Raw genomic sequence first — 14,902 nt, forward strand, 5'->3', positions numbered from 1 at the left:
ATATTAAAAGCATTAACAAACACAGTACCACACTTTAGTAAAGCCAGCCTTTAATGCATTGTAGGACATTCATGGAAATTAGTAGTAAAACAATATATGGCATGTATCCCTCAAAATGATATTATGTCTGGTTTCAAAAATGTACCTTGGAGGTACTTCAAGGAAAACTCAACATTGGTGTTTAAACTAAGTACATAAGCATCGCTATGCTGGGACAGACCAAGGGTCCATCGAGCCCAGCACTCTGTCACCGACAGCGGCCAAAAGAACAAGCAATTTGTCCTGCTCATCCTAGAAATACTGTATTCCCTCGTCCATTCAATAACATTCTATGGCTTTTTCCTCCAGGAAGCCGTCCAACCCTTTTTTGAAGTCCGCTAAGTTAACCGCCTTAACTATCTTTCCCAGCAGCAAATTCCAGAGTTTAACTACGCATTGAGTAAAGATAGCCATTAAGGGTGAATTCACTAAACGGTGCCCAAAGTTAGGTGCAGGGGTGATCTGTGCTAAGCTAATATTCTGTAAAGTGCACTCTGTGCAAAACATCTTTACAGAACATCAATTTAGCATGCAGGTCATGCCTGTCTTTGGGCACAAGCATTTATGCCTGCCAAAGGCTGGCGTAAATGCTTGCACCCAACTGATGGCAGTTAGGCATGCAAATGCAGGTATTCTATAACACTGCACCTAATTTCTGGGAAATGCCCCTGACCTGCCCATGCTCCTCTCCCTATGGAGTTCCACATTATGAGATTTAGGTTTGCATGTTATAGAATAGGGCGTAAGCAGATCTGCATGTATCCTCTAATTACTGCCAATTAAGTGATTGTTTATATCAATAATTGATTGTTATTGCCTAATTAGCTAATTAGTTTATGTGATCTGCACCTAAACTTGTGCACCAACTTTAGGTGACCTATAGAGAATCTGGAGGTAATTGATTTCTCCTCAGATGTATTAATTTTCTTTTAATTTAGAGGAGAAAAATGTAGTTCATACATTACATTTTCAGATAAAACAATACATGTGGTTACAGCAGTTAGCATACCTGGGTTTAAAAAAGGTTGGGCTTGGAGGAAGAGTCCATAGTCAGCTATTGAGACAGACATGAGGGATTGGTAGCATGGAATCTTGCAACTATTTAGGATTCTACTAGGTATGTGACCTCAATTGGCCACTGTTGGAAACTGGATACTGAGCTACATGGACCATTGGGATGACCCACTATGGCTATTCTTATGTTCTTATAGCGTTTTTTTCTTTACACATATTTCCTTCTTTATGAATTACTAGAAAAAGTCCAAGAAGAGATAAAAAGAGTCATAGGATCTTCCCAGCCTCGAGCTGAGCACCGGAAATATATGCCATATACCGATGCAGTTATACATGAAGTTCAAAGGTTTGCTGATATTGTGCCAATGAATTTACCCCATGAGACTACCAGAGATATCAACTTCAAAGGATATTTTCTCCCCAAAGTAATTTGTCTATTTCTTTTTAATGTAGTTATTACTTTAAGGTGCAATTGATTAGGATCTGAAGATTCAATATACACATGCTATTTTATAATCTCAACCAAAACATCCTTTAGGGCTGCTTCTCCTCATTATGAAACCCACATATACTTTTAGGCAGACTGAATGAGGACTATATTCAGGCTTCCAATATATCCCCCCAAAATTGAATTGCCCCATGCTCTTAGGGAGCACAAGAAAAGGGCCAGAGCACTTGAAGAAAGATACTGGACACCCCTGATCCATTAAAAATTAAGGGGTTGATTTTCAGCTGGCAGCAGTAAGCATTTTTTTTAACTGCCATCAGCGTTATCCCTGGATATTTAATGCCAGGCTATGTTTGGGCACTGGCATTGAAAATCCAGGTTTATGCAAACGGCTGTGTATTATTTTGTTAAGTGCAATATTCAGCATTTAACCACATAAGAGATACTACATACAGATAGGACTGAATTTTATATGGTCTAATTTAATCACTAAACCTAGGTGATTAAGTGCTGAATATTGGCTGTTAACGCATAAGTGCCAACTCCACCCCCAAACCATCCACAAAATAGTCGGCTTTGAGTTTAGCAGTCTGTGGTGACATTCAGCAGTGCTAATCAGTTTAATGCAACAGAATATTGGTGGATAACCCCAAACCAGTGGCGTACCAAGGGGGGGACAGTGGGGGCAGTCTGCCCCGGGTGCACGCCGCTGGGGGGGTGCCGCACGCCGGTCAGCGTCGTTGGTTTCCATGCTCCCTCTGCCCCGGAACAGGAAATAACCTGTTCCTTCTGGGGCAGAGGGAGCATGGAAACCAACGACGCTGACCGGCACGTGGCACCCCCCCCCCCCCCCCAGCGGCGTGCACCCGGAGGGAGTTCTTTTGCCGGGGTGGGGGGGTGTCCCTTCGCCGGGGGGGTCACGCTGCATGGGGGGGCGCTGCACCGGGGGGGCACATCGGCGATCCACCCCGGGTGTCAGCGCCCCTTGGAATGCCACTGCCCCAAACAAGTGACTTAACCAGCCAAGAGCAATTTCTGGCTGGTTAAATTACTTTGAAAATTGACTCCTAAAACTCCCTACCCCATAGCATATTTCCCAGATCCTACTAGAGGACTTTTTGTGTTGTTTTTAACTCCAAACTGCAGTTAAAAATAACATAAACTGTTTTTCCTTGTGTCATATATAGTGTGCAATATTTCTGAATAGGTCCATGATAGCACCACAGTGCATACTATTTGAGTAATAGAAAGCAGTATTGACCAATAATTCGCACTATAGTTAACATTCCTCCTCCCACACCAAAATGAAAAAAAAAAAGTTAAACCCGATGAAACAAAAAATCCTATAAATGACATGGGAAACTTTTCCTGCCCACAATAATAATCAGATTTTTCTCCTCAGTGTGAGCTGTCACTTAGCAACACATACAATTATGATTTAGTACTTTTCCTTATATTTAATTTTTTTCTTTTTGACATTTAGGGAACCATTATCTTTCCATTATTGACATCTGTGCTGAGAGACAAGAGACATTTTGAGAATCCAGAAGAGTTCAATCCTCAGCATTTTCTGGACTCAGGTGGAAAGTTTGTAAAAAAAGATGCATTCATTCCTTTTTCAACAGGTAATTTGTATTTTCAGGATAATGATCCTAACTTTAGAAGCCCTATTTGCAATTTGTATGTGTAAAAACCAGCATTTACATGTGTATATCACATTCATGTATAAACCAGGTTTAAAAAACTGGTATCTACACATGTAAATCTGCACTGTGTGCATATTGGAAGGGTCTATGGTTTGGGTGGGGCTTGCGCAGAACCCAAATCTTCATATGCATTCCTCATTTCAAAAAGGGAATCACATTTATGTTCCAGTATTTCAACATTGGGATTTACAGCTGCTCCTTTGCACGCATGTTTTTTTTTTAAGTGATTGTGTTAGTCAGTCCTTTACAGAAGGGATTAAGAGAGTTCACCCCTTAATTCCCTGTTGCTTATTTCTCCTTCCAAAATAAAAATTAATCAGCAGCATGTACACATGTAGGTTAGCAAAACGGCCGGTCTAAATATGGAACCTACCTATGGGGATCTTTTACAAAGCGGCGGTAAGCCCAATGCGGGCTTACTGCACATTAAAATGGAACTACCGCTGGCTCAACGCAGCTGCCGGAGGTAGTTCTGGCTGGAGCGCGCACCATTTCCAGCGCTCTGGGAAACTTTTTTCTCTAGATTGGCACTAACCCGGCAGTAATTGGGCATCACTGTGCGCTGCCCAGTTACTGCCGGGTTACCACAGGAGCCCTTACCTCCACCTCAGTGGGTGTTTTATTTTATTAAGTTGCTAGTATGGAATACATACTGCACAATTAAGATAAATAATTGCTTCATTTTCAGTTTCATTTATTTGTTTTTTGTAACATTTGTAATAAAGTATAGAATTAATGTAATTCAGATACCTTGGCAAGTGATTGATGACAAACCGTAGAGCTTTGATCTGAAATAGCTGGAGCTATAAGAGATCTCATAGCTTTATCTTATGAGCATCTGATGCCATTGTATCTTTTCTCACTAATTGAATTTAAAAAAATGTGGGGGCCCTTTTACTAAACCGCGTAAGCGTCTACGTGTGCTCAGTGCATGCCAATTCCAAGTTACAGCCTGGCTACTGTGTGGCCCATGTGGTAATTTCATTTTTGGCATGTGTCCACTGCACATGTCCAAAAAATATTTTTTTATTTTCTGGCACACATCAGCTACGCGCGCCAAGTGGCATTTGAATTGCACAGGTCATTACCGCCCAGTTAGCATGTGAGACTTTACTGCTAGGTCAATGGCTGGCAGTAAAGTCTCAGACCCAAAATGGACGTGCAGCAATTTTCATTTTGCCGCACGTCCATTTTCAGCAAAAATTTTAAAAAGGCCTTTTTTACAGGTACGCTGAAAAATGATTCTGCACACACCCAAAACCCACGCCTACACTACCACAAGCCATTTTTTAGCGCACCCCTGTGTTCTTTTGTGATATGTTAGTTTGCCATGTAGTATGTTCCTCCTTGATGTTTTTGTCATGTCTTTCTTTAGGAGGTTATAGAGGTTTTTTTTCCTTTCTTTTCTCTATATATGTGGTTATTTAGTTGTCCTTTCGGAAATTAAATGCTGCTGCTACAGTAGATTTCCTTTGTGGCTTCACTCCAGTTATTAGGTCAAACTTGATCATGTTATGATCACTGTTTCCATGAGTGTAGTTTGACTGTTTCATTTGGGGGGGGCAAAGGATGGGGCGGGGCATATTAGCATATTCATTTGCATATATATAGATATATTTGTGCAAATGAATATGCTAATATGGAAGAAGGAAGGAAGAGAGAGAGAGAGCTGGCTTTTTTGGGAATAACCATAATGAATATGTATGAGATATCTCATAGATATACATTACGGTTATTCCCAAAAAAGCCAGCTCTTTCTCCCTTCCTTCCTTCCTTCCTTCCTTCCTTCCTTCCTTCTTTCCTCCTTACCCAGCACTCTCTCTTCCTCTCCAGTAGTATTTCCTCACCCCCTTTCCCATACCATGCCAGCGTAGACCTTAGAAATGCATAAGCTATATATGTAGATCCTTCAAGAGGTAGTGTGTCATGATTTAGGCTCTAAAACCCTTTCTGATGTTTTGGTGCCACCTCAGTAAGGCCAACACACAATCTCTCCACTGGAAAGCACTATACACAAACTTGTGCAAAAACAAACTCATAACCTTACCAAACCATAACAGCACTAATTCCAAGGACAGGACGAGCTACAACCTCATGCGTGGAAAGCAGCACTCTAATTACACCGTGCTCTAAAAACCCAGTACGCTACCTAATGAAAAACAAAAAAAAACCAAAACAAAAAGGGCTGCAAATACTGCACCTTGATCACACATGAAAAACACATGGCAACAGATATGACACAAGGAACTAGAAATAAAAAAATATAAAGGCAAAATACTGAACTGGAAAGTTACCTCAAGAAGTTAGACTCGGCATGCAGCAATACTAGAAAAATTGAAACTTACATGCAAAATATCACAGACGCACATTTCCAGAAGCTGACATATTCCAATTAATAAATTCTGAATAAAATACTTTTTTTCTACCTTTGTTGTCTGATCATTTAATTTTCTATTCTCTTTGGTCCCAGAGTCTTCTGTTTTATGCAGTGTCTTCTTTCCATTTGATATTTTTTCACTCAACATGTCCACCATCCTCCTATGTCCTTATGCGTCCTGTCTACCATCTGTAACCTTGTCCCTATCCTTCCTCAAGTTTCAGTATCTGCCCTCAAAGTGTCCCAAACCAGCCCTTAAATTCAGCAGTTTCCCCTCCATCCATATTCAGCATTTCTCCTCACTCCCCTCTCCATCCATGTGCATGTACTTCTTCTGTCTTCCCTCCCCTCCATCCATGTCCAGCATTTCTCCTCTCTCCCTTCCCCTCCATCCATGTGTCCTTCCTTCCTTTCTTTCCTTCCCTCCATCCTTGTCCAACATTTCTCCTCTCTTCCCTCCCCTCCATCCATGTGCATCTCCTTCCTGACTTCCCTCCATCCATCCATCCATGTCCAGCAACTCTCCATTCTCCCCTGCCCTCTCCTCCATCCACCCATATCCAGCAAATTTCCTTTCCCCTGCCCCCTCTATTCATCCATCCATGCCCAGTAATTCTCCTCTCTCCCCTGCCCTCTCCTCCATCCACCCATATCCAGCAAAATTCCTCTCTCCCCTGCCCTCATTCATCCATACATGTCCAGCAATTCTCCTCTCCCCTGCCCTCCCCTCCATCAATCCATGTCCAGCAACTCTCCATTTTCCCCTGCCCTCTCCTCCATCCATCCATCCATCCATATCCAGCAAATTTCCTCTCTCCCCTGCCCCTATTCATCCATCCATGTCCAGCAATTTGCCTGTCTCCCCTGCCCTCCCCTCCATCCATGTCCAGCAACTCTCCTTTCTCCCCTGCCCTCTCCTCCATCCACTCATATCCAGCAAATTTAATCTCTCCCCTGCCCCCTCCATCCATCCATGTCCAGCAATTCTCTTGTCTCCCCTGCCCTCCCCTCCTCTCCTGTCCAGCAATCTCTCTCTCCCTGCCTTCCCCTCCTCTCCATCTCCAGTGATCTCTTCTCTCCCCCTGCCCTCCCCTCCCATCGATGTCCAGCGATTCTCCCTGCCCTCCCTCAGCTCCACGACAGCCCTTCTCTTCATTCCTTCCTGCCCCCCCCCCCCCCCGGCACATTTAACCCTTTTATTTTCAGTGGCAGCAACGGCAGTGAAGAAGAAAGCACTGCGGGCTGGCCTCCAGCTTCTCCTTTCCCTCACACAGTGTCCTGCCCTCGCGGAAACAGGAAATACATCACCGCAGAAGGCGGGACACTAAAAATAAAAGGGTTAAATGCGTGGGTGGGAGAAGGAATGGAGAGCTGAGGTGGGACAGAGGGGGAGCTGCCAGCAGCGTTGCGCCGGCCCTGCATTTGGGGATGCAATGCCTACCTCGCCCCTCCCAAACTACGCCCATGAGTGTTTCATAGTGAATCCAACACCGTTACCTCTCGTACTATGCCCTAAATTCCACTAGGGACTAGATCTAAAAATGAAGCTTGCAGGCACTATGACTAGAATACTCTTGGGTAGTTTCACGTAATCAAGTATTGATTTTAAACCATGGCAGTATCTCACAATGACACTTGAAAAATGCAAGTACATAGTCTATCAGAATAATTATTTAGCATATGTTAATATATATATAATAATTTAATAAGATTCATAAATGTTTGCTACTGTAAATTCCACAATAAATAAAAAGTAATGGATCTAAACAGTAATGTGTCAGAAATCCCCATGAACATGTAAAGAGAAGTCAAACACTTACAGTATGCAATTAAAGTTTTTATCCTATAGATAGAACTGTAGAAAAGCCTTAGGAGCCCTTTTACTAAGCTGTGTTAAAAAAAATTAGTTTAGTGTACCCTTACATGGGCCTTTTCCACACGCTAAGCCCATTTATAGCATGGCAGTCAAAATGAGATTTTTTTCTATTTCCTTAATATATGACAGTGTGCTAAAGTTAGCATCAGCTTGTGGCCATTAAAAAAAATTACTGAGCAAGCACTTACCACCACCTGTGTGCCAGGGGCATAGCCAGACTTTGGCGGGAGGGGGGTCCAGAGCCCGAGGTAAGGTGGCACATTTTAGTCCCCCCTGTCGCCACCAACCCTCCCCCGCCACCGCCAGGTACTTTTGCTGGCGGGGGTCCCCAACCCCTGCCAGCCAAAGTCCCCTTCAGCGCCAGTCTCAGAGTCCGGCGCATTCGCTGATCTAGATTCTGTTTCTGTGAGTCCTGACGTCCTGCACGTTCCTATGTGCAGGACGTCAGGACTCACAGAAACAGAATCCAGATCAGCAACGCGCCGGACACCAGCGCTAAAGAGGACTTTGGCTGGCGGGGGTTGGGGACCCCCCCATCAACTGACGCTGGCGGTGGTGGGAGGGGGATCGTATGTGGTGGGAGAGGGTCGGTGGCGGGGGGTGAAAACAGGGGGGCCAGGGCTAAATCTGTGGGGACCCATGCCCCCGTGGCCCCACCTAGCTACGCTCCTGCTGTGTGCTAGCTGGTTAACGTATCCACACCCATGTCTTCCCCTGACACGCCCTCTAAAATAAATACCCGCGCTTAGCACACACACACATGACAAAAATGATATGGAACACTTTAGTGCACCTAATGTTAGTTATTTTTGCTGTGTTAGGCATGCGTAAGTGCCTAACACAGCTTGGTGAAAGGACCCCTTAGTGAGTTCAGTGCTCTTTAGTGCTTTCTGTATTAATGATTTAAGATTTTACTCCTTCTTATATATTTTATTTTTCGCTACAATGCACATCATAAAGCCCAGTTGTTGTTGTTTTTTTTAACATCTGAAATCAGTTTTGCCTTTTGTTCCAGGTCGGAGAGTCTGTATGGGTGAGACTCTTGCCAAAATGGAGCTTTTCCTTTTCTTTACCAGTCTTCTGCAGAAGTTCACCATCCGCCTTCCTCCTGGTGTAACCCAAGTGAATCTTACGCCTGGAACTGGGATAATAATCTCTCCGAAGCCTCACCTGATCTGTGCTTTGCAACGTTCATGAACAAATATAGAAACCAATTTACTAAATTGTGAATTTTTTCACAGAAGGGAGCCCACTTGCAATAAAACTATATCTGCCATTGCTTTGGGTTATGTTTATTTTTTGCACATAGGGCCTGTTTGTAGAAAATAAACAAGACGGTCCCCTTGTAAGTAGTATTCACAGAAGTACTAAATTTATGAGTTAAAGAGCAGCTGTAATGTAAAATTTTGATTTTTGTCCATGTTTATTTTATTTTTATTTTTAAAATTTTTTTTATTTATAACCATTTACATTTTTACAAGCGATAAAACAACTTGCTGGAAATACAGAGAAAGTAATATGTAGGAATTATTTCAGTCACGTAATTCTATTCTCTTCCTTAGACCACTAAATAGGGAGAGTGAAACAAGATAAGGAGATCAATTAAACAGTAAACAGAAAAAAAAACCCTGTGGTATTAACCTGATTATCCCCAGATATTACTTGTCTAATTTATTATTCCACATTGATCATCTGGTTGGCTTCTTCAAGGCCAATACGGTGTATAGTCAAATCATTTAATTGAAAACATACTTATTGTCCAATATTTACTCAGAAATAATACATCTGATTACATTCTTTCTCTTTTAAAAACCAGAAGTTATTTAACAATATATATACTTAAGTCTCTAGTTCAAATCCCACTGATTAAAGTAATCCCAGTTTTCACAGGCTTCACTCCTTTTAAAGTAATAATTTGAGGAAATATTTCTGAGGAAAACTTTAGGAGTCATACCCGGAACTGTGGGAAAAACAATAATCTCGATATTAATCATCTATAATAATATTCATTTTATTATTCAAAATTTCTGATCTATTATCATAACCACTTCTTGCTCATGTAGAATCATTTGTTATATCAATTTTTTACTCTCAAAGGGTTCAGTTGAATTGTACATGTAACTCTCTAATAAAATTATATCTGAAACAAAATTATTTACTGCCACCATTAGGTCCCAAAGCGCCTTCCAGATGGTATTCAATGTAACCTCCACGGGAGCCAAAAACTCCAAGTTGATTTCTCATAGGTGTTTAGGAGTGGTTCCGCCGATTCAGGTTCTGCTGTAAACGTCCTCCGTTTCAGCATATGCCTCTAACTCACTCCTCCACTCCTTTGGGCATATATATATATACTAGCTGTTAAGCCCGTTAAAACGGGCGCGTATTGGAATGTTTTTTTTTCCCAAGGCCCCCCTCCCGTTGCAGCTGCAAGGCCCCCTGCCATCCTCCTTCCCTGCCAGCTCCAAGGCCCCTCTGTCCCTCCCTCCCAGCTCCAAGGCTCCAGTCCTCCCCCCTTCCCAGCTGCAAGGCCCTCTGCCCGCCCTACATCCCTCCCAGTTCCAAGGCCCCCTGCTCTCCCTCACAACTGTAAGGGGCCCCATTCCTTCACAACTGTAAGGGCCCCCCTGCCCTCCCTCCCAGTTCCAAGGCTCCCTGCCCCCCCCCCCCCGTGCCTTCTTCCCAGCCAGCTGGAAGGCCCCCTTCAGTCCAGCCCTCCCAGCTCCAAGGCCCCCCCTCCTTCTGAGACCTCCCATGTCTCCTCCCCCCCCAAGGTAGCCGCTACCGCCCCCCACCCCGGAGTCGCCCCCGCCCCCCCTTCACCCGGCCCGGGCCCTCTCTTCGTTATTCAACTTACAGCAGCGCCAAAACAGCAGCAAGCAGCAGCTCCCGTTGGCCTTCCTTCACTGCCTGTGCCTCGCCCTCGTGTGACGTCACGTCGGCGAGGGCAGGGCACAGGCAGGGAAGGAAGGCCGACGGGAGCTGAAGCTGAGCTGCTTGCTGCTGTTTCGGCGCTGCTGTAAGTTGAATAACGAAGAGAGGGCCCGGGCCGGGTGAAGGGGGGGGGTGGCGATTCCGGGGGGGGGGCGGTAGCGGCTACCTTGGGGGGGGAGCGGTAGCGACGTCAGCGGTTCCCTCCCTCCCCTTCCGCGCATTTTCCCTCTCTGTCCCGCCCCCCTCCCCCCGTCTTGACGCGGGGGCAGGACAGAGAGGGAAGTCTCTACTGCGCATTTGCAGGTGAGTCGGTCACTTGCCATTTATAGGTTTGATATATATATATATATATATATATATTTTTTTTTAATTTTAAATTCTCAATAATCAGCCCGAGACTTCAAATAAATGTATTTTTTAAAAATGACTCTATAGAAATACAAATTGTATAAATTACATACACAGTATCCAAAGAATGCAATGCAATACAGAAGCAGAATGTATAACAATAATATTGCCCCATTTAATTTTAATTTAATTTTGCATTTCTATTCTGCTTTATCTCAGAATAATTCACAGTGGATTACAAAGCCTAGGAGACATACAATTAACATATAAAGGCCCTTATTTTAGAAGCATCGTTCATGTTCAGGACATCCCAAAACTGGCACTGAGACCAAGGAGGTTTAAAAGACAGGAGATGAAGCATGTCAGAACGCTGAAACCAGTTAGGTCAATCTAAGTTTCCCCTTCCCTGTGCAGCTGTCATCTCCGTTCATCAAAACAAAGCAAGCAAACCTATGAGCTACTGCATCCACCTTATCGTTCTTTATTGTTAGTAGCATTTTTATTTAATTTCACTTATATTTTCAAACATGCCAGCTTGTGCAGCATACAGATGTGCACAGAGGAAGTATAATAATGGAATAACTTTTCATAGGTAAAGTAGTAATTTGTTATAAATCTTAATCAGTGGTCAGTTGGAGGGGCTGGTTACAGGGTCACCCTAGCACGTGTTATATTCGTGCAGAGATGTTTTTTCTCCTGGTAATGGGCCACTAAAACAGACATCATGTTATGAGAATCAGGTGCTCAACATTCAGAGTTTCTATTTATTTATTTATTTATGACATTCATATCCCACATTTAATATGTATTAGGTTGATACTAGGGAGCATTTGAAAGCGTTTTTTTTTCCTGTGCCTAGATCAAAAGAGGAAGATGATTTGTAGGAACTTGCTCCTTCTGTTTAGAAGAATGCAATGATAAATTATAAAATTGCACTTAATATTGTTTATTGCTATTTACTACTGGTTGATAAACAGCAGAAGTTAACCAAGTCAACTTCATTGTTTGTAATATAATTTTTAATAGCATGTTAATTATACAACCATGTCTGCCTCTTATGGTAGTTAGGATAACCTGGTCCTGGAGTTACCCAAGGCAGTCAGGTTTCTCAGTGTTAGGATCTGGTAACTGTGAGCCCCTGTGCCCCGACTGAGCACGGCGAAGATGGAGTGACTCCGCACTCGGTCAGGCAGCCAGACAACCCCAAGCTTCACCTGGGAGATGACCACCATTCCCTGAGAGTTGAGCCCTCAGGTGCAGGCGGCCACCAGGACTTCTGGAACCGGGGGGTTGCACAACCGCTGACCAGGCAAGCAAGCAGAACAGACACTGTCCAAGAGCCAGGAAATCCGTAGAGCAAAGAGTAGTCAAAAACAGTCCAAGGTCAAGGCAGGCAACAAAACAAGTGAGGTCCGGGAAACAAGCCAAGGTCTGGAACACTGGATCTAAAGACAAGGAGCACCGGCGTGGATCTCAAACACAATTGAGGCTGAAGCAACGAAGAACTGGAGGCAGGGCTTTAAATAGTGTAGGAATCAATCTCAAACATGTGCAGCTGATCCAAGATGGCTGCCCCCATAAGCTTCCTTCCTGCAGCCAGCCAACCCCAAGATGGCCACCACAAGCTGAGATGCCCATCCCAAGATGGCCGACCTATCCTGAAGAACCACCACCAAGATAGCCGGCTATCTCTGCCGCACCGCGCCGGACCACGCCTCACCGGTGAATTGGCCGCACAGGCCTAGAACCAGGTGAGGAACGTAACAGTATCCCCCCCGAAAGCCTCCCCCTTCTCCCTGGCCCGGGCCAAGTAGGGTGAAGAGAATGGTACTCACGGACCAGGTCTGGAGCATGAACATTGGTTGCTGGTTCCCAGGAGTTGCCCTCTGGTCCGAAGTGCTTCCAGGACAGCGAGTAGAACAACTTCCCACCACGCAGCTTCGAATCCAGGATCCGTTCCACTTCGTACTCTGGGTCACGATCGCTCTCAGGCACAACTACCTTCTTGGGCTCCGGGTGCCACTTGGACCTGCGGAAAGGCTTCAGAAGAGATACGTGGAAGGTGTTGTGCACCCTGAGCTGAGCGGGTAGGTGCAACCGATAAGTCACCGCTCCTATCCTAGAGCGCACCGCAAACAGACTGATGAAGCGTGGAGCAAATTTGAGCGATGGGAGCCGCAGTCTCAGGTACCGGGTACTCAGCCATACCTTCTCTCCTGGTTGGAGCTTGGGAGCTGCCTGTCTCCTGCGGTCGTATGTTTCCTTGGCCTTGGCCGCTGCCCGGCGCAGCTGCTCCTGAACCTTCCTCCAAGCTTCTTGCATCGTTCGGATCACCTGGCCAATTTTTCTCATTGTATCAGTCCCAGTTCTTAGTTTCTACTTTCCTTTGTCTTCTCTTAGCTCTCTTCACAGGGTTTTCTCTCTGTTTGTCATTTCTCTCTCTCTTCCTGTCATCTTCATTTCCTCTAATAGATCTGTCTCCAACATTGATTTTTTTTTCCTACCAGCTTTATTCTATTTAATTTTCCACCTCTCTGTCCAAATTTCTTTTATTCTTACTATTTTATTTCTCTCTCTTTTACGTCATCTACCTACAGCTTTCTAACTCTTTCCCTCAGCCCAGTTCTTCTATTTCCCTTCCTCATAGTCTCCAGTCTTTCACTAATTCTATCCTCTCCCCCTCCCATTCAATATCCTCCCTCTCTACCATTTTCCATCTGGCATCTCCCCATCTTCTCCATTCCTTTCCACCAGTATTTCTCCTCTCTTCCCTCCAGCATCCCTCCATTCTCCTCATTTCCTCGTATTCTCCAGTCTTTCACTAATTCTATCCTCTCCCCCTCCCATTCAATTTCTCCCCTCTCTACCATTTTCCATCTGGCATCTCCCCATCTTCTCCATTCCTTTCAGCCAGTATTTCTCCTCTCTTCCCTCCAGCATCCCTCCATTCTCATTTCAATGCAGCATCGTTCCCTCTCTTTCTCCACCCTTTCCATGCAGTATTTCCTCCACCCTTTCCAGCCAGTGCCTTCCTCTCTCTCTACCCCTTTCCTGACAAAATGTCTCCTCTCTTTCTTCTTTCTTCTTTCATCCACCTCTCTGTCCAAATTTCTTTTATTCTTACTGTTCTTTCATCCAGCAACTCCCCTCTATTTCCCCCTTTTCATGCAGCATAACTCTTTTTCTCTCCACCTTTTATATCCAGTGTTTCTCCCACCTTTATCCCCCCCCCCCACCTACCTTTTCAGCCACAATGTCCCTCTTCTCTGTATCCCCTTGCAGATAGCCTCTTCTTTCTCCAACTCCCCCCCTACAAACACACACACAGAATCTCCCTCCGTTCTCTTTGCCCTCTTTCAACCAGCACCTCTACTCTCTCTCTCTGAACTCCCTTCCCCTTTCTGCCGATCCTTCTGCTTCTCCTCAAAAGAGCAGCACTGCAGCAGCAATTTAAAAAACAAAAAAACTGTGGAACCTCTGCTTTCATAGGAGTGGCTGCCAGCTCTCTACCAGTCCTTCCCCCTCTGGAACAGGAAACTGATGTCAGAGGGAGTGTGACCAGCAGAGCCGGCAGCCGTGCCTTTGAAAGCAGAGGATCCCTCCCTCCTGTTGCCATTTCTGCCTCGCTAATTATAGAATAAAGCTCTGTGGGACTGCGGGTCTCTGCACGCTGCAGCTACCACTTCTAGCTGACCCCGCCTCCTCTGCTATAACTTCCTCTTTCAGAGGAGGTCGGCCAGAAGATGAGGCAGCAGCTGCAGTTGCAGCGTGCAGACTCAGGGTCCCGTGCAGCATTGTTTTATAATTAGTACTGTACGAACGGCAGAGGTCGAAACAGGAGACAGAGAAGGAAAACGTCTACAGCTTAAGGCAGGAGGTGGGGCAGGGGGAAAGAGAGGGGCAATACTAGGAAGAAAGCAGCAGGTGCGGAAGGTTGGTCTGGGGAGGTTTAGCCTCCCCAAGCCTCTTATACCGGGTGCCTATGGGAAGGATGTGAAATTTGGCCATGTTGGCAGCACGTCCGGTCTTATAAATCAACTGAGCAACATTTAAAAGCTAAGGACTATGATATTATACATGAAGATGCTAGCTGAGCTACATCCTATATAATAAAACGCACTTCCAACATTCTGAAGCTGACTGCATGGCTGAGGCATTCCTGC

The 14,902-nt window shown here is 44.8% G+C and overlaps 1 protein-coding gene across 1 annotated transcript in view; it reads left to right on the forward strand.

Annotated features, from left to right (window-relative positions):
* LOC115467066 (cytochrome P450 2K6-like) overlaps nucleotides 1-8,738 on the forward strand; it is a 114,538-nt gene extending 105,800 nt beyond the window's left edge. Inside the window, exons 7-9 of the mRNA XM_030198745.1 lie at nucleotides 1,294-1,478; nucleotides 2,985-3,126; nucleotides 8,476-8,738. Of these exons, the coding sequence (XP_030054605.1) occupies nucleotides 1,294-1,478; nucleotides 2,985-3,126; nucleotides 8,476-8,657 (509 nt within the window). The 3' untranslated portion in view covers nucleotides 8,658-8,738. The remainder of the gene's footprint in view (nucleotides 1-1,293; nucleotides 1,479-2,984; nucleotides 3,127-8,475) is intronic.
* The last annotated feature ends 6,164 nt before the right edge of the window (nucleotides 8,739-14,902 follow it).

This window comes from Microcaecilia unicolor, chromosome 3 (genome assembly GCF_901765095.1).
Source record: "Microcaecilia unicolor chromosome 3, aMicUni1.1, whole genome shotgun sequence".
NCBI lineage: Eukaryota > Metazoa > Chordata > Amphibia > Gymnophiona > Siphonopidae > Microcaecilia > Microcaecilia unicolor.